This window comes from Crocuta crocuta, unplaced genomic scaffold, assembly GCF_008692635.1.
Source record: "Crocuta crocuta isolate KB4526 unplaced genomic scaffold, BGI_CrCroc_1.0 scaffold99, whole genome shotgun sequence".
NCBI lineage: Eukaryota > Metazoa > Chordata > Mammalia > Carnivora > Hyaenidae > Crocuta > Crocuta crocuta.
In genome coordinates this window covers 3,376,878-3,403,270 of record NW_027551560.1, presented here as the reverse complement: position 1 = coordinate 3,403,270, position 26,393 = coordinate 3,376,878, and the positions used below count along the sequence as shown (strand labels likewise).

Below are 26,393 nucleotides of genomic sequence, written 5' to 3'. Positions count from 1 at the left end.
CGCGCGCGAGCCATCTGGCCCAGGGCGTGCGGTGGGCGGGGCGCCGCGCTGACGTTGCCCGGGATGCGGGCAGGTTCCGCCGCCGCCACCGCCGCCACCGCCGCCGCCTCCGCCTCCGCCTCGCCTGCCACTGGGGTTTGTATGAAAACACCGGGCGGCGGGCGGCGAGTAATCCGCCGTGCTCCCAGAGAGCAGCTGCAGGCGCTGCCGACGTCGAGCCTAGTGCCGCGGCTTTGCCCAGTCCNCGGAGTCCCGGGGGCGGGAGAGGCGAGGAGGAGCGACCCAGCGCCCGCCGCGGTCTGCGTCCTGGGACCCCTCTGCCCCTCACCTGACAGGTTGTGTAACGCGTGTCTTTTGGGGGGAGTGGACCGGAGCTGGAGGAAAACCTTCAGGAAACCCTGAAGGTTTGGGGCTTTGGCTGGCATCTGGAAAGCGCCTACCCCCCTCCCCCCGCGACAGTCGGTGACCCCCCGCCTCGTTCCCCGGGGGAGGGTGCCCAAGGCGGTTTCAAGCATCCTGTGCCCGAGACCTGCCCTTTTTCTGGAGCTGGGGTGCAGCGCGGAGCAGAGCAGGGGGGCGGCGGGCCGGGGCGGGCACCCGCCACCCGCCCCGCCTCCCCACCCAGCCCGGCACACACCTTGCTTCGCTGTGTGGGCTTGGTGTGGTGTGACATTGGCGGTGGCTAGGTTTGCTTCCTGTCAGAGGGTGGTTTGGCCTGAAGTGTGTTTTCTGTTTACAACTTGTCGCCTTTTGGGTTTGATTTGAATCTGAATCAGATCGCCCTAGATGACAGTGCAGAGTTTCCTTACAGCCTGCCTTCCTGAGTCGCGGCTTCTTAATTGCAAGTGTTTGAGGACTCCTGCAAACCCCATCGTTAGTACCAGTGCAGTTTTGAATCTGTTGGTTTCCTGGGCATTTACCCGTTATAGAATGGAGTTTTTATACAGCTTAGCATAATCGATATGAATGTTGATAATTTAAAAGCCATTTCTTGTTTTGATACAGATTGCTCAATCAAGTGCTTGAAGGTCCAGCACTGCTGATGAGCTAATACGTTGTAACACTTAGGGGCTTTTTTTTTTTTTTTTTGGGCAGTTTTAATTCCTTGTGAGTGTTTTCTTTTTCTTAAGATGTTGAAAATTGTAGCAGTGTTGAATTATAATGCGTGACAATTTATAGTTAGAAAGGACTTGATCAGTCTTCTTGATCACTCATTTTTACTTTTATGTCGGTATTGTAATCTTTATGTAAATAGAGCTATCACTTTAGTAACCTGAACTCTGTCTTTTTTCTTGAGAAAACTAGAAAGTTACTTTTGTAATTAGACAGTGAAATGTTTTCAGTTTAGTAGGCTAAAACAATAGTTTATTCAAGGCACTTTAAATGGTAGTATTTTAAAATATGTGCCAAAATACTAATCAAAACCAGATAAAACCCTGGAAGATATGTAAGCATTTCCTATCATTGCTGTGATTAGTCCTATAATTGCTGTGAGCTAGGGATATCTTATCTACTCCTTATTTTCTTATTGTAATATGACTTATTTAATTTCCCATCCTACCTTGCTTGAGTTAAATCCCGCAATGAAGTTATAAGTTCGTTTTTAATGACCTCAAAAATCTGCCTTGAATTAATTGCTTCTACACTTAGAATTGCAGTCTCACTCTGAAGTTTGTAATGAAGGGTGTAGACTTAGAGTTCCTCTTGTTATTAGCCAACACTGCCGAAACATTTAAGTGTTTTAATGTAATCTAAGCTTTTGTAGAACCAATTTTTATAAATCTTTTCCTATTGACTTGAATTGAGGCATTATTATTCTCTTTGGAGTAGTCTAGCAAGACTCCTTGTATAATAATGGTTCTTATCTCTGCCAGCAGAGGGAAAAGAGATCCAAATGTGAAATTACCTAATTTGTATTAGATTCTACATTTTGGAATTTGCAGTAAATCTCCACAGTATTCACCTTCCAGAATGTATTCTTGCTTGAAGTCGCACAGTACCTGGAAGTTGAACAGCGTACCAGTAGTAATGGTTGATATTGTCAGAGGGTTCTTCAAATTGGGAACCTCCCTTAGGCAGTGGGTCTTGGTGCCAATAACAGAAGTTGCTAAGAGTAGGCACCGAATTTTAAATTTTATATATTACTGTTGGTTCTGGTGTCTGTGTACTATAATGCAGTGGCTGAGGAACTGGCTTCAGAGCCAGCTTGGCTGGGTTTGAATCCTGGCTTTGCTTCAGGCAAGTTATTTATCATCTTTGTGCTTCAGTTTTCTATATTCCAAAAATGGGGGTAATAATGGTTATATCCTTAACATCTTGAATAATAAAAGAGTTAATACACATAAAGTGCTTAGCTCACAGTGCCTGGCACATAGTAATTGCTCCGTAAATATTACTGCTACTGCTTTTTTCTCACTCTTCCAAGGGGTCTAGTAAGCTGAAGAAGGACTTTAGGCTGATGGAGCTTGATTACTGTAGAATAATTCCACTGTGACCCATTCACTCCTTTGGGGCTAAATGACAGCTTAGTCTCACTGTCCTGCCTTGGAAGTATGTAATTTAGTTTTAAATAGAACAGCTAGACCCTGAAAGCTGGGTGTGCTGAGAAGCTGCTCGTAGAGGTGCTGAAGTATCCATGTCCGTCCCTTCTGACAGAACCTTGGATTGTCTCCCTTGTGGTGGCGACTGCTATTTTAATCACCTGTTTCTGAGTTGTGTTTCTTGGACTGTCATGTGCTATCAAAAATACTATGTATCAAACTGTTACTAGGTATATATGCCTTTATCTGATCAAGATATTGCACATTCTTTTGTTTTTTTTCTTTACTGGTGTTACAGAGTGAGGTTAGTTTTGATTTGACATTGTACCTTTTCAGCTTTCATGGAAGTTTTCTAGGAAAGTTTTTTTTTAAATTAATGATTTTATGTACTTATTGTTCTTGGTTTGCAGGGATCTGATGTTAATACTCAGTTTTTTAAATCAGTTGTTTTCAAACTTTTGAGTTCAGGACCCTTTTACATTCTTAAACATTATTGCCTACCCCAAAGAACTTTTGTGGATTATGTCTATAATTATAATATTATAAATTGAAAAGAAATGTACAACTTTTATTACTTAAATGTGATAATAATGTCTTAATATAACATTTTTAATGAAAAATTACTATTTTTTAAAACAAATAAGGCAATGAGAAGAGTGGTATTATTTATATTAAAAAATGTTCATTTATTTTGAGGGAAGGGGAGGGGCAGACAGGTAAAGAGAGACAATTCCAAGCAGGCTCCATGTTCAGCACGGAGCCCAGCATTGGGCTCGATCTCACAACCATGAGAACATGACCTGAGCTGAAATCAAGAGTTGGACACCTAACCAACTGAGCTACCCAGGTACCCCTTATTTTATATTTTTGTAAATCTCTAATGTCTGGTTTAATAGAAACAGCTGGATTGTCATCTACTTCTGCATTCAGTCTGTTGCAATATGTTTTTTTGGTTTGACGTATATAGAAGGAGAAATCCAGCCTTAATACATAGTTAATGGCTGGAAAAGGAAGGGTATTTTAATAGCCTTTCCAGATAATAGTGGATTTTCTTGTTTGGTGGTACATCAAAACTCAACATGTGTTGGTTTTCTAGTTATTAGTAATATGGAATCTGATATCATATCAATGGATTTTTTTCATAATGTTATATTAAAATCCACTGGCCTAAACTTTGAATGGATCTTACATGCCATGGTCATTTGTAAGTATTGGTTCAGTCAGTTATGCAGATCTTCCAAATGTTGGCACATTTCCTTATTAGAAAATCACATTTGTTAATATCACCATTTATCCCATAAGAAACAAATTATTGGGAAGCTGTCCAGGTCATGACATGATGGCGGATGTGAGTTTTCCAGAAATCTGATTTTTGCTTGAAAGCTCAAATTTTATTGTTGGCAAGAAATATGACTGCCAGTTGTTTCCTAGAAGTGACAGGCAGATTTTGTTCATCTATGAGAGAACTTCTGCCAGAAGACCCAAGTCTGAATAACTGTGGTCATTCTTTCAAGTAAAAATGGTATTTCATGAAAAAAAGAGGCTAGTGAAAGCTCTCTGTTCAGTATCACAAGTGCTTTACCTTGAGACACCCATCAACTATTCTAATTCAGTATGTGGCCAGAAATGATTTGTGTATACTTGGCATTTTGTCATACAAAATATTAAAAAGATCTGTATTGAAGGGCTGTGATTTAGTAAAATTAATTTTTACTATTTGAAGGACTTTGTTTTGAGGGGTTTTTTTCTTTTTTCTTTTTTCTTTTTTTTAAATAGCTGCTGGTACTTGATGGTGAAAAATACAGTGACTAATAGTGCAGTTTGGTGCCAGTACCAAAAGTTGTTCCGAGGTGCCAGGATGTTATACGTCATTGCTTTTGTACCTTACTATACATGTTAACAGTTAAAACGGCTAGTAATACTTTATGTTATTATGAAAATAGTTTTGGCCTTGCAGACCCCCTAAAAAGTTGTCAGGACCCCAGGTGCTCGTGGACCACATTTTTGAGGACTTCTGGTACATCAGCAGATTTCTACCAAACTTTGATTAGGAAGGGAAGTGGTAGTGGCAATTACTAGTTTGTTTTTGCTTCAGTCTTTAAGATTTTAGGGCCCAGTGAAGGCCATCTTTAAATTTTTTTTTTTAAGCACAGTAAAAGCAACTTACTTCTAGAAAGTTGAGGCTCTTAGGGGTTTTAGTCAGATGCTGATATGGGGGAATTGTAGTATTAGTAATCTGAAATTATGCTATCTAAAAACAGAAGATTGGGGAGTATGTGTTCAATGTATCTAATTTGGGGGGATTTATATATTAGATAAATAGTGAAGTCACAGTGAAAGCTCAACTGATGTCCAGCTCTTAAGCTAAAAGAAACATCTTAGCTTCCCTTCTTAATCTCTGTTCATTTCTCACTTAATTCATGCTGAGAGTGAACCATTCTAAGGAGAGGTACTCAGCATTTGCTCTCTTTGCTTCATGTCATACCTTAGCAGGAAAATGACTTAAGATTATGAAGGTTATAAGGAAATATAGGTAACATGGGGAATAAAAGTAAGGTTCATGAAAAACTTAGGATAGAATAGTGGTAATAAAAATGTGAACACTGTCTGCATATAATAAGTGTTTAATAAATTGAAAAAAATAGTATTTTTGACAAGAATTCTCCAGACTTTTTCATTTATTGTAGGCACAATTTCTAGTTGCCTATATGTAGAATTGATGTTGGGTAAGACAAGACAGCAAACCTTCTTGATGAGCTTCTCTCCTAATTGCAAAGTAAGAAGATTTGACTCCCAGGTGATCTTTGAAGCTTCCTACAACTCTAGAGTTTTAGGTTTTTGTTTTTATTTTCTTTGCCTGTTGAGAACATCTTTGTCATTTCTTAATTCTATCTCATCAATTTGAATTTGTGTTTTCTTTTGAAACTTATTTTTCCCAATTCTTAACATTGATTTATATTTGTATTTTTGGTTCATACTTTGATAAGTAGAATCATACAGTATTTACCCTTTTGTGACGGGCTGTTTCATGTAGCATTGTCTTCAGGATTTATCTGTTTAGCATGTATCAGGATTTCCTTCTTTTAGGGCTGAATAATATTCCATTGTGTGTATATACCATATTTGTTTATTCATCTGTCAGTGGACCTTTGGGTTACTTTTACCTTTTGACTATTGAGAATAATGCTGCTGTATACATGGGTGTACAAATACTTCTTTGAGACCCTGCTTTCAGTTCTTTTGGGTCCATATTTAGAAGTGGAATTGCTGGGCCATATGGTAATTCTATTTTTGAGTAACAACTGTACTGTTTCCATAGCAGCTTTACCATTTTATATCCACACCAACAGTGTATGAGGATTCCAGTTTCTCCACATCCTTGTCAACACTTGTTTTCTGGATGATTGGTCTTTTTTTTGAGGGGGGTTGGGGTGGCCGTTGGAACCATTCTAATGGGTGTGAGGTCCTAGCTCATTGTGGTTTTGATTTGCATTTTTGCTGCTGAATTTGCTTTGTTGCTATTTCATTGAGGATTTGTACAACAGATTTGTATGAACAAATCCCCTATTTGTTCATAGAGGATGTTGATCTCTAGTTTTCTTGTAATGTCTTTGTTTTGCTTTGGTATGAGGGCAGTGCTGGCTCATGGAAAGAGTTAGGGAGTGTCTCCTTCACTTCAGTGTTTTGAAAGAATTTGAGAAGGATTAGTAAGGTTCTTTAAATGTTTGGTACAGTTCACTAGAGAAACCATCAAATATGGGGCTTTTCTTTGTTAGGAAGTTTTTGATTACTCATCCAGTCTCCTTAATAGTTATGAATCTATTCAGATTTTCTGTTTCTTTGTGATTTCGTTCTGGTAAGTTTTGTGTTTCTAGCAATCTGTCAGTTTCATCTAGGTTATCCAGTTTGTTGGTGCACAGTTAATAGTATTCACTTAAAATCCTTCGTATTTCTGTGGAATCAGTAGTACTTGCTTTCCTGATTTTAATAATTTGAGCCTTCTTTGTTGTTTTTGTAAGCTTACTAAAAGTTTGCCAATTTTGTTGATCTTTTTAAAGAATTATTTTTTCTTGTTGATTTTCTTTGCTTTTCTATTCTCTATTTTGTTTATCTCTGCTCTATTCCTTATTATTTCCTTCCTTCTGTTAGCTTTGTATTCTCCTTTTATAGTTCCTTAATTTGTTAGGTTGTTGATATGAGATGTTTCTTTTTTTTATTTTTTTTAATGTTTATTTATTGTAGAGAGAGAGAGACAGAGAGAGAGAGAGAGCGAGAGAGCGCATCAATTGGTGGGGGGAGGGGTAGAGAGAGAGGGAGACAGAATCTGAAGCAGGCTCCAGGCTTTGAGCTGTCAGCACTTCATCTTGTGGTTGGAGAAGTTACTTTGTATAATATCTGTCTTTTAAAGTCTATTCAGACCTTAATTTGTGGCCTAAAAGATGATTTATCTTGGAGAATGCCCCCTTAATTTGTGGCCTAAAAGATGATTTATCTTGGAGAATGCCCCATGTGCACTTGAGAGAAATATATATTCTGTTGTTAGTGTTTTATATGTGTCTGTTATCTCTAGTTGGTTTACAGTGTTATTCAGATCCTTTACTTCCTTATTTATCTTAGGTCTGGTTGTTCTTTCCAAGACTGACTGTGGGATATTGAAGCCTTCAACAATTGTTGTAGAAATGTCTATTTTCCCCTTTAATTCTTTCAATTTTTGCTTACTATGTTTTGATGGTCTGTTATTAGTTACATGAATGTTTATAATTGTTATATATTTTTGCCATCTTAAACCTTTTATTAATATAGACTGTCCTTTGTCTCTTGTAATATGTTTTTATTTAAAGTCTCTTTTTTTCCTGATGTTAGTATAGCCACCCTGCATTGTTTTTGGTTACTATTTGCATGAATGTCCTTTTCTGTCTTTTTACTTTCAACCTATTTGTGCCTTTATATCTAAATGAGTTTCTTGTAGAGAGCATATTGTTTATGTTTTTTTTAAAATCCATTCTGTCAATCTCTGCCTTTTGATTGGAGGTTTTAACCCATTTAGATATAAACTAATTACTGAAAAGGAGTACCTTTTTTCATTTTGCTATTTAAAAATTTATTATTTTTTTGCTTCATTTTTATAACTGTCTCTGGTTTGCCTAAATTTATTTTTTATTTAGTGTTTTTTTGTTTTTGTTTATTTCTATATGATTTTTTTTATTCCTTCATATCCTGCATATTTTGATTTTTACTGGGGCTGACTTTGACTGTGATACTTTAAACAACAAACAAAACTGAAACCATTTTAATGGGCTTCTCATAGGTTAGAGGCAAGAAAAATATGTGTTTCAAGGTAAGAATTTTAATTTCAGATATCACCTATATACACTTAAGAATTTTGACATTTGTTTAAATCTAAACATAGTTGGAATTTGAGTCAAAGGAAGAATTCTATTAAATAATTTAGTTGCATTGAAGTGTGGTGTGATTCTGCTCCCCAACAATAAAACCTTATTATTTATAATATAATTAAAACATCACATAGCAAAACAAATTAGACCTTGTGTAAGTGCTGGAACATCTTTGTGGAGCAGCATGTGAACTATCCAAACTTGTGTTTTTAGAGAGGATGCATGATGAAGAAAGGTAAAAGGTATAACTTATAGATTTCCTCTTATCCACAATTTTTTTGTTAAAATTAAGGACAATAATATAGGTGAAAAATTTGCCTATTTGCAGATTGGACTGCAACATTCATAAACTACCATTGACCTTGAAACAACATAGGTTTGAACTGTGTGGATCCACCTGTCTGCAGGTTTTGTTTGTTTGTTTGATAAATATTGTATATAAATGTATTTTCTTTTCCTTATGATTTTATTAATATTTTTTCCTCTAGCTTACTTTATTGTAAGACTACTGTGTATAAAACATATACATACACATGCAAAATATGTGTTAATTGACTGTTTACATTATTGGTAGAGCTTCTGGTCAATAGTAGGCTATTGATAGCTAAACTTGGGGGGAGTCAAAAGTTATATGCCTAGTTTTGAGTGCATGGGGGTTTGTGTTTGTTCCACCTCCTGTGTTGTATAAGAGTCAGGTCTAATCATTGAATGCCATATGAATAAGCTAAGTAGATGAAAATATATACTCTAATAATAGCAATTCAGAGTAGGTTAATATATATGGATATGGATATGTAGACTGTGTCCAATATATGTATTTCTATGCCTATTTCTATGATTTTTATATGCCTTTTGCTGGGAATATTACTTCTCTTTCCTTAGATAACAGATATTGTTTACCTTCTTCCCTTAAAGTTTCTTACTTTTCCTTCAAGAATGCTGCCAAGGGTATGGTAATAATCTTTGGAATGTTTCTTATTCAGTAATCAGAATTTATAATTACACTGACATAGCTGGTGTGGGGGAATAGTAGCTTCCTGTGTTCTTGAAAAGTGGTTTCTTCTTTTCAGATCATGAAACAATTAGAGAAAGCTGACAAAAGATGATGCCTTTTCAATGTACTTGTTTCCCAATTCCCCAGAGTAGAACCAGCTACCCAGAGATCTTCTTTAACTGCAGTCTTGCCTTGTCCACATCCACTCCAATAAGAACAATGTCTACTATTTAACAGCACAGGTAATCATTGTTGACTAGTGCAGTGTTTCCCCAAAGTTTTTAAACAATGGCAACTTTGCCTAATAGTGTCTTGTAGGGAGGCCAATTTGTGGACAGATGAGAGTAAAATAATGAAGTTGTTCTGGTTGAATAGGAATAGAACCAGGTTGTTTAGACAAGGCAAGTGAAAAGGGAATCAGATTTTCTGACTGTATTTAAATGATTTTATGTGAATAATGCATGTTTCTTTGCATTTTTTTAGCAGTGTGATTTGAAATACATTAAAAACCATGTATATCTGCAAAGCATATATATTTAGAATATACAACCTTAACTTTGGTGTGTGTGTCAGAATTTCTGTTATGGCTTGTTTGTGGAATCAAAACTAGGGCAGGCTTACGTGGATGAAGTGTGTTTATGCCACTTACTGACTTGCCTGATGGGCTTGATTCTAGGCATAAGCCAGTGACAGCTGAGGCCTTCAGTTTTGGTTCCATGGGCTCTGCAACTAGTTGAGAGCAAAAGATCAGGAGAATCTAAAAAAATAAAAAAAAGTCAGAAAATCCAATACTTTTCTTGAGCTAGAGTATATAAAATTGCTTGTTTTTTCTTATGTGTGGGCTGGGTTGAGTGAGTTGATCTTATGTGATTTTCTGCCAAGGTCATAGTCCCACAGNCCAGGTGGGTCTGCAGTTTTGCTTTTGTGTAAAAGGATATTGTATTCTATCATGGCTATCAGGCACTGAACTACAGAGGGTGTTTAAGCCCTTAACCCTAATTTAAGGATAGATTGAATTAGGAAGTTTCTGCAGGGACTAGGTTTTTTATTTTTTTTAACAGCTTTATTGAGATATAACTCACATACCATACAATTTTCCCTTTAAAATATGCAATTCAGTGTCCCTTAGTAGATTCACAGAGCCATCACCTCAGTGAATTTTAGAGCATTTTTATTGCCCCCAAAAGAAACCCCACGTCCTTTTAGTGTGTCTCCTCCCCCAGGCCTACCCCATTCTTTTCTAGTCCTAGATAAGCATTAATCTACTCTCTGTATAGGTTTGCCTATGCTGGATATTTCATACAAATGGAATCATATAATGATGTCTTTCATGACTGGCTTCCTTTTATTTAATATATTTTCAAGATTCATTCAGGTAGCATATATCAGTCCTTTGTTTCTTCTTATCATTGAATAATATTCCATTGTATAGCTATACCACATTTTATTTAACCATTCATTGGTTGGTGGACATTTGTGTTATTTCCACTTTTTGGTTATGAATCATGCTGCTAGGAACATTTGCGTACAAATTTTTGTGTGGATATAAATTTTCATTTCTATGGGTATATATTTAGAAATGGAATAGTTGGGTCCCATGGTTTCTTTTTGTTTAACCTTTTGAGGAGCTGCTAGACTGTTTTCAAAGCAGCTGCACCATTTTACATTCCCATCACCGGTGTATGAGGATTCCAGTGTTTCATATCTTTGGTAATGCTTGTTATTATCTGTATATATATATGTATATATATATTTTTTTATTATAGCCACGGTAGTGGGTGAGAAGTGGTATCTCATTGTATACTGTTTCTAAATAGTAGTTAAGCATAAGAAGAATGGTAGTACTTTAAGATGGACTTAATTTTATAATTAAAGTATTTAATAGGCTGATTTCAGAATGTAATTATCCAAATTCATTCTTAACCCTGGCTGTGGTTAATTAGTATCATTTGCTAATTAAAAAAATGATGTCATAGATTTATCTAATCTCTGAAGACATGGTACAATTTTTCCTTACAAAATGCTTTATTAAAAAAGAAAATTGAAGTTTGAGTTGCAGAGAACAAAATTTTCTTTAGATACCTTAGGCAGAGAAAGTTTGTTTAAATTAGAGTACTAGGTAGTTTATTGGGATATGTCAGTCTGCGTCCAAACAGGAAATAGAAACCACACAATAATTTAACAGGGAAAGATTAATATAAAAAATTATTACTAGGAGCACCTGGGTGGTTTAGTTGGTTAAGGGTCTGACTTCGGCTAAGGTCATGATTTCGCGGTTTGTGGGTTTGCCCACATTGGGTTCTGTGCTGACACCTCAGAGCCTGGAGCCTGTGTCAGATTCTGTGTCTCCCTGTCTCTCTGCCCCTCCCCCACTTGTGCTTTGACTGTCTCAAAAAATAAACTATTAAAAAATTATTGACTCTAACAGGAATTGGAGAGTTGAGGGATTTATCAGCAAGAAGTAAAGACAACTCTTAAAGAATATTGGGATAGCTGGTTACTGCCCCGAGGGCTGATATAGGGTGGGCCCCTCTCCCCGAAACTGAAGGCTTGTTGAAAGAGGCAAGGAAGGCAAATAGTTGTGGTGTGTCACTAGTGGAATTTGCTCAGTGTTCACCATGCAGGGTGCCAGGGAAGGCTGTTCATGGGGAAAGGTCTCACCAGAGACCCTTGCTGCAGAGCAGCTTAGACTCCTGTTGGAGAGGTTGCATGTGCTGTAGGAGCCTGGTGCGGTAGAAGCCATCCTTGTAGGAATGGGTCCCAGAGACCTGCTGCAGCCAAGTGAATATCCCGGAGCCAGGAAACAAAATCCTTCTCCTCTGCAGTGTCTTTCCAGTGCCCTCTTGACAAAGCTTAATGTCTTGCCAGCTGGCAAAGAAATGAGTTTTTTAAGCGCACACGTCCATTTTCACAGAGCAGGCAAAAGTGGTGAATTTAAAGATGAGGGGCAAGAAATCAGTATCTGGCACAGGTTTTAAGTGGTTTACAGAATTGTTTGGAGATTTAAAGAAAGGGATTCTGGGTTGAACTTTAAGGAAGAACTCCTAAACCTCTGCACAAAACTGAGAAACCAAGGGACATATTGTGTCTTTTATGATTAAGAGACCTTTTGTCTAGTTGTGAAATTGTTTCCAGATCTTCATTACTAGAACCACAATGATGTTTTAAAATCAGGGAACTGTTGGCTTCACAACTGGGGATGCTTGCAGCTCTTGGCATCTGGTCTAGCTTCTTTCAAAGTGTTTCCTGTTCATGACATTCTCTGCAAGTTCAGCTTAGAGGGTGAAAACTGGTTGGTGAAAGTATACACCAGTTTTGATGCTCAGTGTGATGCTCTGAACATTGAAATAGCCATCGAAACCAAAGGTGTGGATGAGGTCACCAGTGTCAACATTTTGGCCAACCTCAACAATGAACAGAGACAGGATGTTGCCTTCCCTACCCATGAAGGACCAAAAAGGAACTTGTATCAGCACTGAAGTCAACCTGGAGACCAATTTTTGGGGCCTATTGCAAACACCTGTTCAGTATGATTCTTCTGAGCTGAGACCCTCCATGAAAGGTCTGGGGACTGATGAGGACTCCCTCATTGAGATCATCTGCTCAAGGACCAGCTAGGAGCTTCAGGAAATTAATAGGGTCTACTAGGAAATGTACAAGATTGATCTGGAGGTCATTGTTTTTGACACATCTGGTGACTTCTGCAAGCTGATGGTTGCCCTCACAAGGGGTAGAAGAGCAGAGGATGGCTCTGTCATTGAGTATGAACTGATTGACCAAGATGCCTGGGATCTCTGTGATGCTCGAGTGAAGAGGAAAGGAACTGATGTGCCCAAGTAGATCAGCATCAAAACAAGTGGAGTGTGTGACACCTCCAGAAAGTATGACATGCTGGAGAGCATCAAGAAGGAGGTCAAAGATCTGGAAAATGCTTTTCTGAACCTGGTCCAGTGCATTCAGAACAAGCCCTTATGTTTTCCTGACTGTATGACTCCAGAAAGGGCAGAAGGACTCGTGATAAAGCCCTGATTAAATCTTTAAAAATTTTAAAGTAATCTCTGCACCTAATGTGGGGCTCGAACTCATGACCCTGAGATCAGGAGTTGCATTCTGTACTGACTAAGCCATGCAGCTGCCCCAGTAAAGTCCTGATTAGAGTCATGGTCTCTTGCAGTGGACATGTTGAAAATTCGGTCTGAATTCAAGAGACAGTATGGCGAGTCCTTGTATTACTGTATCCAGCAAGGCACCAAAGGCAACTACCCAAAAATGCTGCTGTACCTGTGTGGTGGGGCTGACCGAGGCCATGATAGCATGAGCATCCAGGAATGGTGATCCTTTGTTTCCAGCTAACAGTTCTGAAAGATAGCTTGCGACTAACAGTCCCTTGTGCCCATCCCTGCCAGGGTGTTGTTAGCATTGACCCTTCCTCAATTTTTTTTTTTTTTNTCCTCATTTTTTTTTTTTTTTTTTTTTTTTTTTTTTTTAGTATTTAGTTTTTGAGAGAGAGTGTGAGCAGGTGAGAGGCAGAGAGAAGGGGGGACAGAAGATCTGAAGGGGGCTCTGACAGCACAGAGCCCAATGCAGGGCTGGAACCCACAAACCGTGAGATCATGACCTGAGCCTAAGCCGGACGCTTAACTGACTGAGCCATGTAGGCGTTCCTGTCTGCTTTTCATCTTTATTTCAGTTGTTTAAGCATTGCCTGTCTCTCATGTCTATTCTCTCCTTTTAGCCAAGGAAGTGATCATTCCAAGGAGTTGGAAGTGAAATTTGAAATGTGAAATACTTTACCTCATGTACTGTGTGATAAACAGATGAATAAACTGAATTTTTACTTTATACAAAAAACCATGAAACTGTGGTGGTCAGGAGGCTATGGTGATCAGGAATGTCCTGCTGTACCTAACTGGCTGTAGAACCACACTGGACCAGGGCTGGTTATGGCCTGCACCAGCCCTGTCTACTGGCCTTTCTCTATCTTTATTCCCCAAAGTGTCCATGAAATAATTTTAAGGTCTCAGGGAATTCCTCCATAAAAATGAGAACGGTTCTACAGCTGTAATAATTAGATATGATGATTGTTCTTCTANGTTTCCAATGGCTTCAGATCTTTTCTGTGTGATGTATGGGCGCAAGTGCAATTACGGAGCCCCTTACTTCTCCACCATCTTGCCCTCTCTCTTGAGATCTTAGGTTTTAAATGGTATGAGGTGACTACTTCCTGACTTTGACCAGATACTATTAACAATAGTTTACTTGTCATGTACTCACAGCCTGGGAGAGGAGGATACTGCATGATGCCTCATGGGGGTTGCACTTGGCAGTAGAGTGAATCTGTCACAGTGGCCACGGGAGGCAGGCTCTGTAGTAACAAAAAGACTGCCCTCATGGGAGGATGTGATTAGTGTGAATAATTCTGAGGGCTGGCAGGGCAAGGCACTGACAGCTTCAGGACTGAGTGGGCTGCAGCTGGCTCAGCTGGTGGTGGCACTAGCTGGGTGGAGAGCCCTTCTGCTAGATGGGATTGCATATGGCGGGACAGTAGTCTTTAGGGTGCTGTGAGGCTCAGAGTTGGCAGGGCTGCACTTGAAATATTAGGTCTATATAATAGTACCCCAGTCATGATTGCTAATGCTCTTTTGAAAGAGTTTATTTTTCTGTGCATCTGTTTATTGTGGCTAATTAGTCTCCCCTTTTGTGTGGATCTCCAGCCCCACAAACAGTATGAAGTTGAATGTGAGTTAGTGATGCAGGTAGGAAAAAACAGGTTTTCCTTTCCTTAAATTTTCCACTTTATTTTTTTACTTCATACAAGTAGGCATAGGATTCTTACTACAAATTTTTATTTACTACATAAGACATTAATATATTATGGCTTGTGGCATATGATGTATACACGAGTAGTTTTATTTTTCTTTATTTAAAGCATACAAAAAAGACTTTAATGTGCCTTACATGAAAAGCAAATAGGAAGTTAAAATTAGCTTACCATTCTGTAAACTAATCTTTCTTCCTTTTATGATTTTTAAAACTTCATCTGGTGAAGATAATAAATTTCTGTTAAATAACTGACCTAAGCTAAAATGGGATTAATTTTTTTAGTCTTTTTTTTTTTAAACGTTTTATTTATTTCTGAGATCGAGAAAGAGACAGTGTGAGCAGGGGAGGGTCAGAGACAGAGGGAGACACAGAATCTGAAGCAGGCTCCAGGCTCTGAGCTAGCTGTCAGCACAGAGCCCAACGTGGAGCTCAAACCCACGGACCGTGAGATCGTGACCTGAGCCAAAGTTGGACGCTTAACCAACTGAGCCACCCAGGCACCCCGGGATTAATCTTTTTTCAAAAGATAGGCTTGATAGACCTAATTTAAGTAAATAATGTAAGCTAATTTTATATTGCAGTAAAAGATATCTAATATAAAATTTGTGATTTTAGACAATGTTAAGCGTTTGATTCAGTGGCATTAGTTGCATTCACAAAGTTGTATCACCACTATTTCTGAAAATTTTTGTCACTGCAAACAGACACTTTAATTATTATTAGACTGTGATTCTTTATACCCTCGTCTCAACCCCTCGTAACTTCTAATCTACTTTATATGTCTATGAATTTGCCTATTCTAGGTTATTTCACATAGGTGAAAGCATATGATATTTGTTGCGTTGTTTCTAGCTTATTTCACTTAACATAATATTTTCAAGGTTAGTGTCATAGCATATACCATACTTCATTCCTTTTTATAGATGTATAATATTTCATTGTATGTATCTACCACATGTTGTCCATTCATCTATTAGTGGACACCTGGATTGTTTCTACCTTTGGCTATTGTGAATAATGCTTCTGTGAACATTAATGATAATTATCTGTTCAAGTTCCTGTTTTGAGTTCTCTTGGGTGTATACTTAGGAGTAGAACTGCTGGGTCATATGGCATTTTATATTTAGCTTTTTGAGTGACTGCCAAACTTTTCTACAGTGGTTGCACCGTTTTAAATTTTCACTAGCAACACTAATGAGGATTTTAGTTTATCCACATTTTCAACACCTATTTACTATTTTTTAAATTACAGACATCCTAGGTGGTATGAAGTAATACTGTGATTTTGATTTGCATTTCTTTAATGACTAATGATTTTGAACATCTTTTCATGTGCTTGTTGGCCATTTGAATATTTTCTTTGAAGAAATGTCTATTTAAGTCCTAAGGTTGCATGCTCTACTGACTGAGACAGCCAAGCGTCCCTCAAGTCCTTTGCTCATTTTTACATTGAGTTCTCTTGTGGTTGTTGAAGTGAAGAAGTTATATATGTATTTTCCTAAAAAACTCTTATCGGATAAGTAATTTGCAAATATTTTCTCCCATTCTGTGTTTGTTTTTCACTTTCTTGATCGTGTCCTTTGATGTACAAAAGCTTTTAATTTTGAAGTCCACCTTATCTTTTTTTTCTTTTGTTGTGCTTTTGTTGCTATAATGGAGAATCTCTTGCCAAATTCAGGGTCATGCAGATTTACCTCCATGTTTTCTACGGAAAGTTTTAGGACTTATATTTGGGTCGTTGATCCATTTTGAGTTTATTTTTATAATATGGCTTGAGTACCAACTTCATTCTTTTGCATGTGGATGTCTAGCTGTCCTAGCATTGAAGGGACTAGAGACATACCTCCCTTTTTTATGCTTTACTTTATTGCGTTTCACAGATAGTGCTTTTTATAAATTGAAAGTTTGTGACAATGCTACATCTAACAAGCCTGTTGGCACCATTTTTCCAATGTATTTGCTCAGTTTGTGTCTCTGTGTCACGTTTTGGTAATTCTCATCTTATTTCAGACTTTTTCATTATTACATTTGTAATGGTGATCTGCGATCAGTGGTTCTGACCTGCTGAAAACTTAGATGATGGTTAGCACTTTTTAGCAATGAAGTACTTTTTACTTAAGGTATACACATTGTGTTTTTTAGACATTGTGCTTTGCATACTTAATAGACTATAGTGTAGTGTAGACAAGACTTTTATATGTGCTGGGAAACCAAACAATTTATTTAACTTGCCTTATTATGATACTCACTTCATTACAGTGGTCATCTGGAACTGAACCTGCCATATCTCTGATGGATGCTCATATTCTTTCTTCATTGAGTGGTCTTAGTACCCTTGCCAAAAATCAGTTGGCCATAGATGTATGCATTTATTTCTAGACTTTAAGGTCTATTCTGTTGGTCTGCTTTTCTGTCTTTTTGCCAGTACCACTTTAAGTTGGTTCTAATTAACATTATTTACAATGTGAACATTAACAGTGCCAAATAGCAAAGCTACTAAAAAACATAGGTCAAAATAATATTAATGAAAATAGAGCCTAAGATATAATTTATATAAGAATTTGAAAAAACTTTTTTTTCCCACCGACTCACTTGATGAGGCTCAAATATAGGTCCAGAAGTTATGAATGATATGTGTTGATTTTTTTTAATGAAAAGGCTTTATACAATAAAATTGTTATTTTTAAAGCTAAAAGAATGAAGTTTATCTCCCATGAAACTTGTTTTTGTTTTCTGTGTGAACTTGAAATAACCATTCACAGATTTCATTTTCAACTAACGTAAAATTGTTTCTTCCTGGCTCTTGATGTTTATTAAAAAAACAAAAATCTTTCTTACATGAGAAGTTGAAAGCCTGCAGCCAAATGTTCATTACTTTCCTAAGATTTTCAGGACACTACTCACTCATAGACATCAAGAACTTTTTTAGGGACAGACCAGTAAACCTCATCTCGTGTATGTAATCAGACCATAGCATATAACATTCTTCTTCCTCAAAGTCAAGTTTTCAACCTGAGCAGAAGATTCAGAGGCAGGGTCCCTCCATTCAGTCTTACACTTGTTTGAAAATAAGGAGAAAATCCTGTTTAATTTTGCTTTTCAATTTTGTTTTTCTAGGTCAGCAAGACTTGAGATTTGCAGATATCCTTTTTCACTCTTAAACCCAAGCAGTAGTAGGAGCAATTTTATGATTTTGTTTTGTCACGTGATTTCTTCCCCAATAATTTTGTCACTTGAAATCAAAATATTTTCTTTAAGGTCTTGCAGAGTCATTCACTTGTTTCATGTAATAACAAAGCATTTGCTAAGTTGGCTCATTTCAGTAGGCACTCTTAGTTCTCCAAGCACACAGCCTACTGTGTTTGTGAAAGTTCTCTGCACTTCCCCTTTCAGCGCAGACACCCTGTTGAGAACTCTTCATGCACTAAGCCACTGCGCTTCTGTATATAGCAGGAGATTCATAGGCTCATTGTTCAGGTTCTGACGGCGTTCTTTAAACATTTTTGAGTAAACAGGTTTTTGTTTAATAAAGTTAATCATTTTTTTGTAGTTTCAAACAGAACTTTTTTCATCTCACTTCCCAGAGCTTTTGACACTAGCAGCTCTTTGTGAAGAAATCACTGTGTTGTGAAGCCAGCTTTTTTGTTTTTTGGCTTTTTTTCTAAATAAGAGCGACAAATTTTCACATGAAGCCAACTATTGATTGGACATTGTCAGTAGAGATGTCAACATTATTTTTCAAGACCTTTGTTTCTAGATAGGAAGACAAAACATTAAGTATCCTTATTTAGCACCTGCAGTGTGCTGGCTCTCTTCTAGATACTTGTGAGGCATTTAGTAAGCAAAACAGATTTTTGTCCTCATGGAGCTTTAATTCTAGCAGGGAAATAGAGATAATAGTACACAGTTAAATTGTCTAGTTTACAAGGTGATTCAAATGAGTGAAATATTGGCCAGTGAGATATTAGATATTAGAAAATGTAATTTATTATGTGGGGACGTCAAGAACCATGGGTTGCTATCACTTTTTCCTCAGAACCTTGAGAAAATGAAGAAACCTATTGTGGTTGCCTTTGTAGTCATCAGTGGTGATAAGCTGGTAAGGGTTGGGGAGGAATTTGATTATAGGATTGATACATATGGTGTAATGGGGTATCTGTTGAGCATTTATAAGCTTATAAAACTGAACTCATTACTCCCTTAAAAGTTGTTTTGATGCATGTTCATATATTATCAGTTTTTGAGTAGTACGGTTTTCAAAGTGTTCAGTTATTTTTGAAACATCCAGTATTAGAAGGTGGTAAGTGCTCCAGATAAAGACAGGTAAGATTCAGGCAAGGGACAGTGGGTATGCTGGGGTCTGGAGTTGGTTTACAAAATTAAATAGGATAGTTGGAATTTAGACTTTGTTGAAAAGGTGATACTCAAGCAAAGGAAGTTGAGTTGTTCGGTCATTAGGATATCTGGCAGAAGAACATTTCAGGTGGAAGAAACAGCTTGGGCAAAGGCGCTAACGGAAGAGTTGGAGGAAAGCAAGGAGGCACAGCCAGTGTTTCTAGAGCAGCATGAGTGAGGAGAGTTGTAGGTAGGAGATGAAGCCAGGGAAGGGAAGGGCTGGAGGTATTCACCTAGGCCCCTTAATGCCACTGAAATGGGTGGCACTGCAGGACATTGAGCAAAGTGTTGACAGGATTTCATTTCCCTCCATTTTCATTTCCCTAAGGGTTTAAAAGGATCAGTCAGGATGTTGTGTTTAGAATAGACTATAGTGGGCCAGAGGTGGAAGGGAAACTAATTGGGATGGTTGGCTTAAGCATTGTAGTAGGTAGGCATGGTGGAGTGGTCAGATTCTGGATATATTTTGAAAGTAGAATTATCAGGACTTGCTGATATATTGGATGTGGGATATAAATTAGGAGCAAAGGAGGAAGTTAAGGTTTTGGACTGAGAACTGGAGACAGAATTGTCTTTACAGTTGGAAAAGCTGAGGTAAGGACACACTAGGTAGGGGAGAGCAGGTCAGGAGATCAGCTTTGGATATGTTGAGTTTGTGATATTATTAGAGATCCAAGTGGAGATGTTGAGCAGTCATGAGACTGGATGAAGTCACCAAGGAAGAATCTGGAATTAGAGGAGAAAGAACTGAGCTTGGGGCATCCACTGAAGGAAGCTTAGAGAGTATGGCCAAATGAGGAAAGTATTTCCAAGAAAAAGGAGTGACCAGTTCTATCAAATGCTGCTTATAGGACAAATAAGATGAATACTCACAGTTGACCATTGGATTTAGAGACATGCAGGTCACTGACACAGACAAGTCCAGTGGGGAGATTCTGGCTGGAGTGTGTTTAGGAGAGGCTGGGAAGAGGACTTGTTGACATTGTGTGTGTAAACAAATGGGACTTGATTGAGGATTGAGGAAGTGGGAATAAGAGGTTTGGGAAATAACAACATGATTTTATAGTGATGAAAATGACCCTATAAAGAGGAATGAGTAGTTTACCTAAACTCCAAGGTCAGTTTTTATCTTTATGCCCTTGTTATACATTTTCAGTTTCTCTGCTCCTTTCTTTGTCACACTTGGTTGGCAAAGCCACAAACTTGGTGAAATGCAGCACTTCTGCTCTAGGTGCCTCTGTAGTACATGATACTGTAACAGACACAGACTTCCAAAAAAAGTTTTCAAGTTCTCTGGGGACACTCTGGCATTAGGCTATAAAAAGTGACCATAAGGAACATACTTGCTTAGCTCTAATATGATGGAGTTAAGAGCTTGCCTTTTTCCTGGGGAACTCTTAGTCCCAGAAAGCATATTTCTTTGAGGTTGTCAGTTTCTCTAGTGAAGATTATTTGTCAGGAATTCTGTGACTGGCTGTTGAACATTTCCCACAATGGTGAGATATGAGGTATGGAGGTAAGAAGTTACTTGGGATTACAAAGTTTTAGTTAGCTGCTGAGCAGTCTCTGTCTCTGTTTTACTTGGCATCTTCAAGTCCCTGGGTTCCAAGTTTCCTGAGTTCTTCTGGATAAGGTACCTACCTCCCATCCCCAACTTTAGTTTTCCTTTTTGTCATGTGGGCTGCAATATAACTTAATTTCTCTTTATTGCTGCTGTCTACTTTAACTTATTCCTAGCAGGGAGAGGACAAGAATGCCTATTGTTAGACTATTATTTTATTGTGAATTGGAAATTTGAATCATTTCTTAGCTGTTGAAATAGAATTGGCTGTGATGTAAGTACCCAACATTAATCCATCCAACTTGATCAGTTCTAATGATATTCAAAGTGAACTCTTCATGAGATGTGCTGTTATTGCACTTTTAGAGATGGTCCTACCACTCAACAAGTAAAAGTAACTTATTTTATGTTTCTGGCAGCCATCGTGCTTTTGAAATCACATAGAATTTTTTTCCTCCTTTGGATTTTTGATTCTTAATTAAATTGGAAATTAGAAAAAGTTACGTTGAATTGGTAGTTTTTTTTTTAAGTCAATTAAAAGAAAGAACAGCAATTTAAAATTTCTAGTCAACCTTAAAAACAATCCATGTAATATTTGTACATAATGCTAAATATATGTGTTCTTTTTTAATTGAGTAAATGAAAAAACTGAAAAAAATCATGTGTTTTATTAAAGTTGAAAGTTCTTTGTTAATTGAAGAAAAATATCCAGAATACCTATGTCTTCTAAATCTATTATGTTCTTTTGCATGTTTGCTTCCCTTTAAATAAATAAATAGCATTACTATATATTGCATAAGTATGTGAGAAGCTTGTTGAATTGGCAGTAATTTTATTTATTTTTTTTATTTTTTATTTATTTATTTTTTTTACAAATAGTTTATTGTCAAATTAGTTTCCACATAACACTCAGTGCTCATCCCCACAAGTGTCCTCCTCCNCCCAAGATCCATCCATGTTGCTACACATGGCCAGATTTCATTGTTTCTCATGAATTGGCAGTAATTTTAAAGCTTTATAGTGATGCCATGAAATTCTGCTTTGGTAAGCATTAACATATACGATTTTAAAATGTCCAAGGTTTTTTTTGGGGGGAGGGCGGTGAATGGTTGCAAGATAAATATGAATAGGTGTAAAGATTCTGCAAATCAAGATTTGAAGTTTTAAAATGTATAATGTGCACTTTTTAATGATAAAACTTGGTTGAAGGAAAATATGCATTATTTTGAATGAGATGATGTTATAGATGGATTTTACTGTCTACTCGATTTATTCTTAAAAAGTGTTCTTTCATAGAAATGTTACATATTTAGCAGTATTTGACCACTGCGTGAATGGTAGACAAGTAAGTACATTGCTATGGTTGGTTTGAGTATATTAATGAGGAATGTGAGAATAAGAAAGATAATTTGAATTGTCTCAAAAGAAATCTTAATGCTAGATCATAGATTGTTATGTTAGGTTTTTGCATTTTTTGTGGCACAGGATTTTGATAACCTTTTACTGGCTGATTTTAGGTCATATACTAGTCACACATTGAAGTTACTTGCCAGAAGCACATAAAACTGAAGCATTCTTCTTTGGTTTCTAGTGTTATCTTGTTATCCTTATAATAAGAACTTTTGGTCATCTAGCTTTTTTAACATCTAATGTATAGAAACAATTATGTGTTTAAGATCATTAACATTTTTTCTTTTAGATTATCTACAATGATGAAATGAAGTAACTCAAGATGAGCAAGTTAAAAGTGATATCAGAGAAGAGGTACTGTACTTCTAAATACATATATATTTATCATTTATGGAAATATGTATCAATTATGGAAATAATACCCGAGTGGTTATTTGAAACTCCTTCCTTGAAAATACTATTTATGTTTAAATGATTGTATGTTGTATTTATTTCTTAAATTATTTATTAATGTTTAACTTTTCAGTTAAAAATAAGAGCCACCAGGGGCACCTGGGTGGCTCAGTCGGTTAAGCGTCTGACTTAGGTCATGACCTTGCAGTTCATTAGTTCATCACGGTTCACGAGTCATTGTGGTTCATGAGTTCAAGCCCCATGTCGGGCTCTGTGCTGACCCCTCAGACCCTAGAGCCTGCTTTTGATTCTGTATCTCCCTCTCTTTCTGCTCCTCCCCCACTCACACTCTGTTTCTCTCTCTCAAGAATAAGAATAAACATTAAAAATTAAAAAAGAAAAAACAAGAGTCAGCAAACTATGACCCATGGACCAAATTTGGCCTTCCTCCTATTTTTGTATAGTCTATGAGCTAAGAATAGTTTTTTTAAAGTTTATTTATTTTGAGAGAGAGAGAGACAGAGAGTGGGGGAGAAGAGAGAGAGAGAGAGAAAGAGAGAGAATCCCAAGCAGGCTTCGTGCTGTCAGCAAGGAGCCTGACTTTGGGCTCAATCCCATGAACTGTGAGATCATGACCTGAGCCAAAATCAAGATTCGGATGTGACTGAGCCATCCAGGCACCCCAAGAATAGTTTTTAACATTTCTAAATGGTTGGGGAAATAAAGAAGAATATTTATGAGACAGGAAGTTTATATGAAATTGATATTTCTGTGTACATACATAAAGTTTTATTGGAATAAGCTGTGCTCCTTCATTTATATATTGTCTGGACACTTTTGCTCTAGAGTGGCAAAGTTGAGTAATTATGACAGAGACAGTTTGGCCCACAGTGTCTAGCCCTATCCAGGAAAACTTTAACTACCCCTGAGTTAAAGCATCATATTGACTAAAGCTCTAATGTACCAAGAAATTGTCCTTAGCAGAGTTTCACTGTGGGCTCTTTCAGTAATAGACAAACTCATTGATTCTACTTTGGAATTTTTTTAGCTAGATTGCTTAACCCTCTTATGTCCCAGTTTTCTCATTCTCTGTAATAATAATGCTATCAGTATGAAGTTGCAAAGGTTAAATAGTGTCTAGCAGGCTCAGTAAATGACAACTTACTAATCTTGATAATAATCAGAGTTTTTGCTTTGTAGCGGTGTTGTATGTTATATTTACATTTTTACAACTTTACACTTGGAAGTATGGTTTACTCTGTTTTAGAATGAGATATATACAGTTTATTTAAAAGTAAAAAAGTTATTTATTTTTGAGAAACAGAATGTGAGCGGGGAAGGGGTTTTATAATGAGAAGTATATACACAGATTATTTAAAATTTTAAAAAATTTATGAGAAGTATATACACAGTCCATTTAAAATTGAAAAAAATTATTTTTGAGAAACAGAATGTGAATGGGGGAGGAGCAAAGAGAGAACAGAGATCCCAAGCAGGCTCCAGGCTCTGAGGTGTCACCACAAAGTCTGACTCGGGGCTTGAACTCACGAGCCATGAGATCATGACTGAGATGAAGTCAGATGCCCAACTGACAGAGCCGCCTAGGCGTCCCTAAAATTTTTTAAATATTTATTTATTTTTGAGAGGGAGAGAGAGAGAGAGAGAGGGAAAAAAAAAGCATGAGCAAGAGAGGGCCAGAGAGAGAGGGAGACACAGAATCCAAAGCAGGCTCTATCTAAGGCACTAAGCTGACAGCACAGAGCCCAGTGGGGGGCTTGAACCCACAAAGCATGAGATCATGACCTGAGCTGAAGTCGGCTCTCCACAGTCTGAGCCACCCAGGTGCCCAAATTTTTAGATAAAATTTGTTCCTTAAATTGTTAGGTTTTCAAGGTATTAACTATGTAATTCATTGTAACAGATTTCATTGTTCAAGTATTTCTGTAATTTCTATAGGAAAGGTATTAAGTACTGACTGTGTTTTAAAAAGAAGCAAAAGTCTTCCTTTTTGGATTAGGTTGAACAAGTAATGCTATACCTTTTGATTAGCTAAACTGTCTAGAATTACTAGCTTGTTGTTCATAAGAATATGAAGTTTGACAACTTCTGGCTCTTAGCATTAGTTTTCTTGTTTTTCTCCTGAGATAGATTTTACTGGATATTTATTGTTATTTTTGCTGCTGTTTTAGGTGAACTAAATTGAGATCATTGCAAATGGTCTTCATCTAAGAGAAATTATAATTTCTAGTAATAGTTGTCATATTGCTGCAAAGCAAGCTGGATGCAGGGGTGCCTGGGTGGTTCAGTAGGTTAGGCACCTGATTTTTGATCTTGGCTTGGGTCATAATCTCACGGTTCATGGGTTCAAGCCCTGCCTTGGGCTCTGCACTGATGGCATGGAGCCTGCTTAGGATTCTGTGTCTTTTTCTCTCTGCCTCTTACCTGCTGTGCAATCTCTCTCTCAAAATAAATAAATAAACTTAAAAAACAAAAAGCTGAATGCAGTCAGATGAATTGAGATAGATAGAAAAGGGTCAAAATCCTTCTTTTCCCTTGCTGTAATCTTTTATCTTTCTAGCTCACTTGCACCTATGTCTGTATTGCAAGACTTTGCCTTTACCTAGAGTGCTAAACTATTGACTTGTATTCTTTCTCATTTACCTTCTCCTGTCTTACCAAGTGTAGAATCCATCGTCTATCATTACACTCTTGAAAATATCTGAAATGGCTTTTTCTCATTTTTTATTTTCTATCACACCTATCCAAACAAAGTCCTTTCTTTGGATAAACTGTTGTTGAGCAGCTAAATGATGTTGGAGGATGAACTAACTTGGCAGATATCACTGAAAATTATTGATCATTGGCCTGAACAGAGCCCAGCAATTTTGTGACTGTGGTTCTGTGGAAAGTTCATTTTCTCAATTTTTGTAATTATAATTTTATACTTTCTTTTTACCCTTTAAATCTTTGAAATCATCAAATGTCTCAAATACATATCCTTAACAAATGGCCTTCCCTTATGATATCACAGAGATAATACAATCTGTTATCCTCATATTTCTTACACCCCAAATTTCCATATTCCTCTTTATTTGATCCCGTCCTCTGCTTACCCTCTTGTTATTTACTCCAGCAGAGAATGTGTCCCTTTTCTTGGCAAAGACTAATACTGACACCTTTGTTATTGATTTCACCTCCTTCTTTCCTTCTCAGGATCTTTTAATCATTTGTTCTTCTGTCTTGAAATCTTTAACTCCTTTATTCCTAACTATTTAAACAAGATCTGGGCTTCCCAGTATTTAGACTCTGCTCTCCTGTCACTATCCAATATATCTGAATCCCTTAAAAGCCAACAAATTTGAAATACAATCTACATCTCATTTCACACACTCCAACCACTTCTGTGTAGTTTCTGCTTTACCCAGCAGTACTCATTAAGGCCACCTATACTTTGTAAACAAATTTATTGAGATATAATCATTGTGTAACAAACTGTACATAGAGAGTACGGTTTGGTAAGTTTGGCCTATTTACACCTGCAGAATCCTCTCAATTGACAATTTGTATCTTTGTCAAAACTCAGTTGTCATGTACATGTTGATCTATATTTGGATTCTGTTTTGTTCCACTGATTTATGTTTATCTTGGTGTTCATACCTCTCTGCCTTTCTGGCTTTATAATGAGTTTCAAAATTAGTGTTGTCCACCAACTTTGTTCTTCTATTTCTAAAGTTTGGTGTATTTTAGATTTCTTTGCATTTTCATGTGGATTTAGCATCAGTTTTAGAATTTCTACACAAGAGCCTTCTGGGATTTTCATTGGATTGCCTTGATTCTATAGTTCAGTTGGGGAGAATTGGGAGAATCTTTTTTTTTTTTGA

General features: G+C 37.2%; 1 protein-coding gene and 1 pseudogene across 1 annotated transcript in view; both read left to right on the top strand.

The window, feature by feature from the left end:
* Positions 1-273: 273 nt before the first annotated feature.
* AGTPBP1 (ATP/GTP binding carboxypeptidase 1) overlaps positions 274-26,393 on the top strand; it is a 155,512-nt gene continuing 129,392 nt past the window's right edge. The window contains exons 1-2 of the mRNA XM_077749493.1: positions 274-335; positions 22,409-22,473. Of these exons, the coding sequence (XP_077605619.1) occupies positions 22,442-22,473 (32 nt within the window). The 5' untranslated portion in view covers positions 274-335; positions 22,409-22,441. The remainder of the gene's footprint in view (positions 336-22,408; positions 22,474-26,393) is intronic.
* Positions 11,684-13,265, top strand: LOC144219532 (annexin A2 pseudogene; annotated as a pseudogene).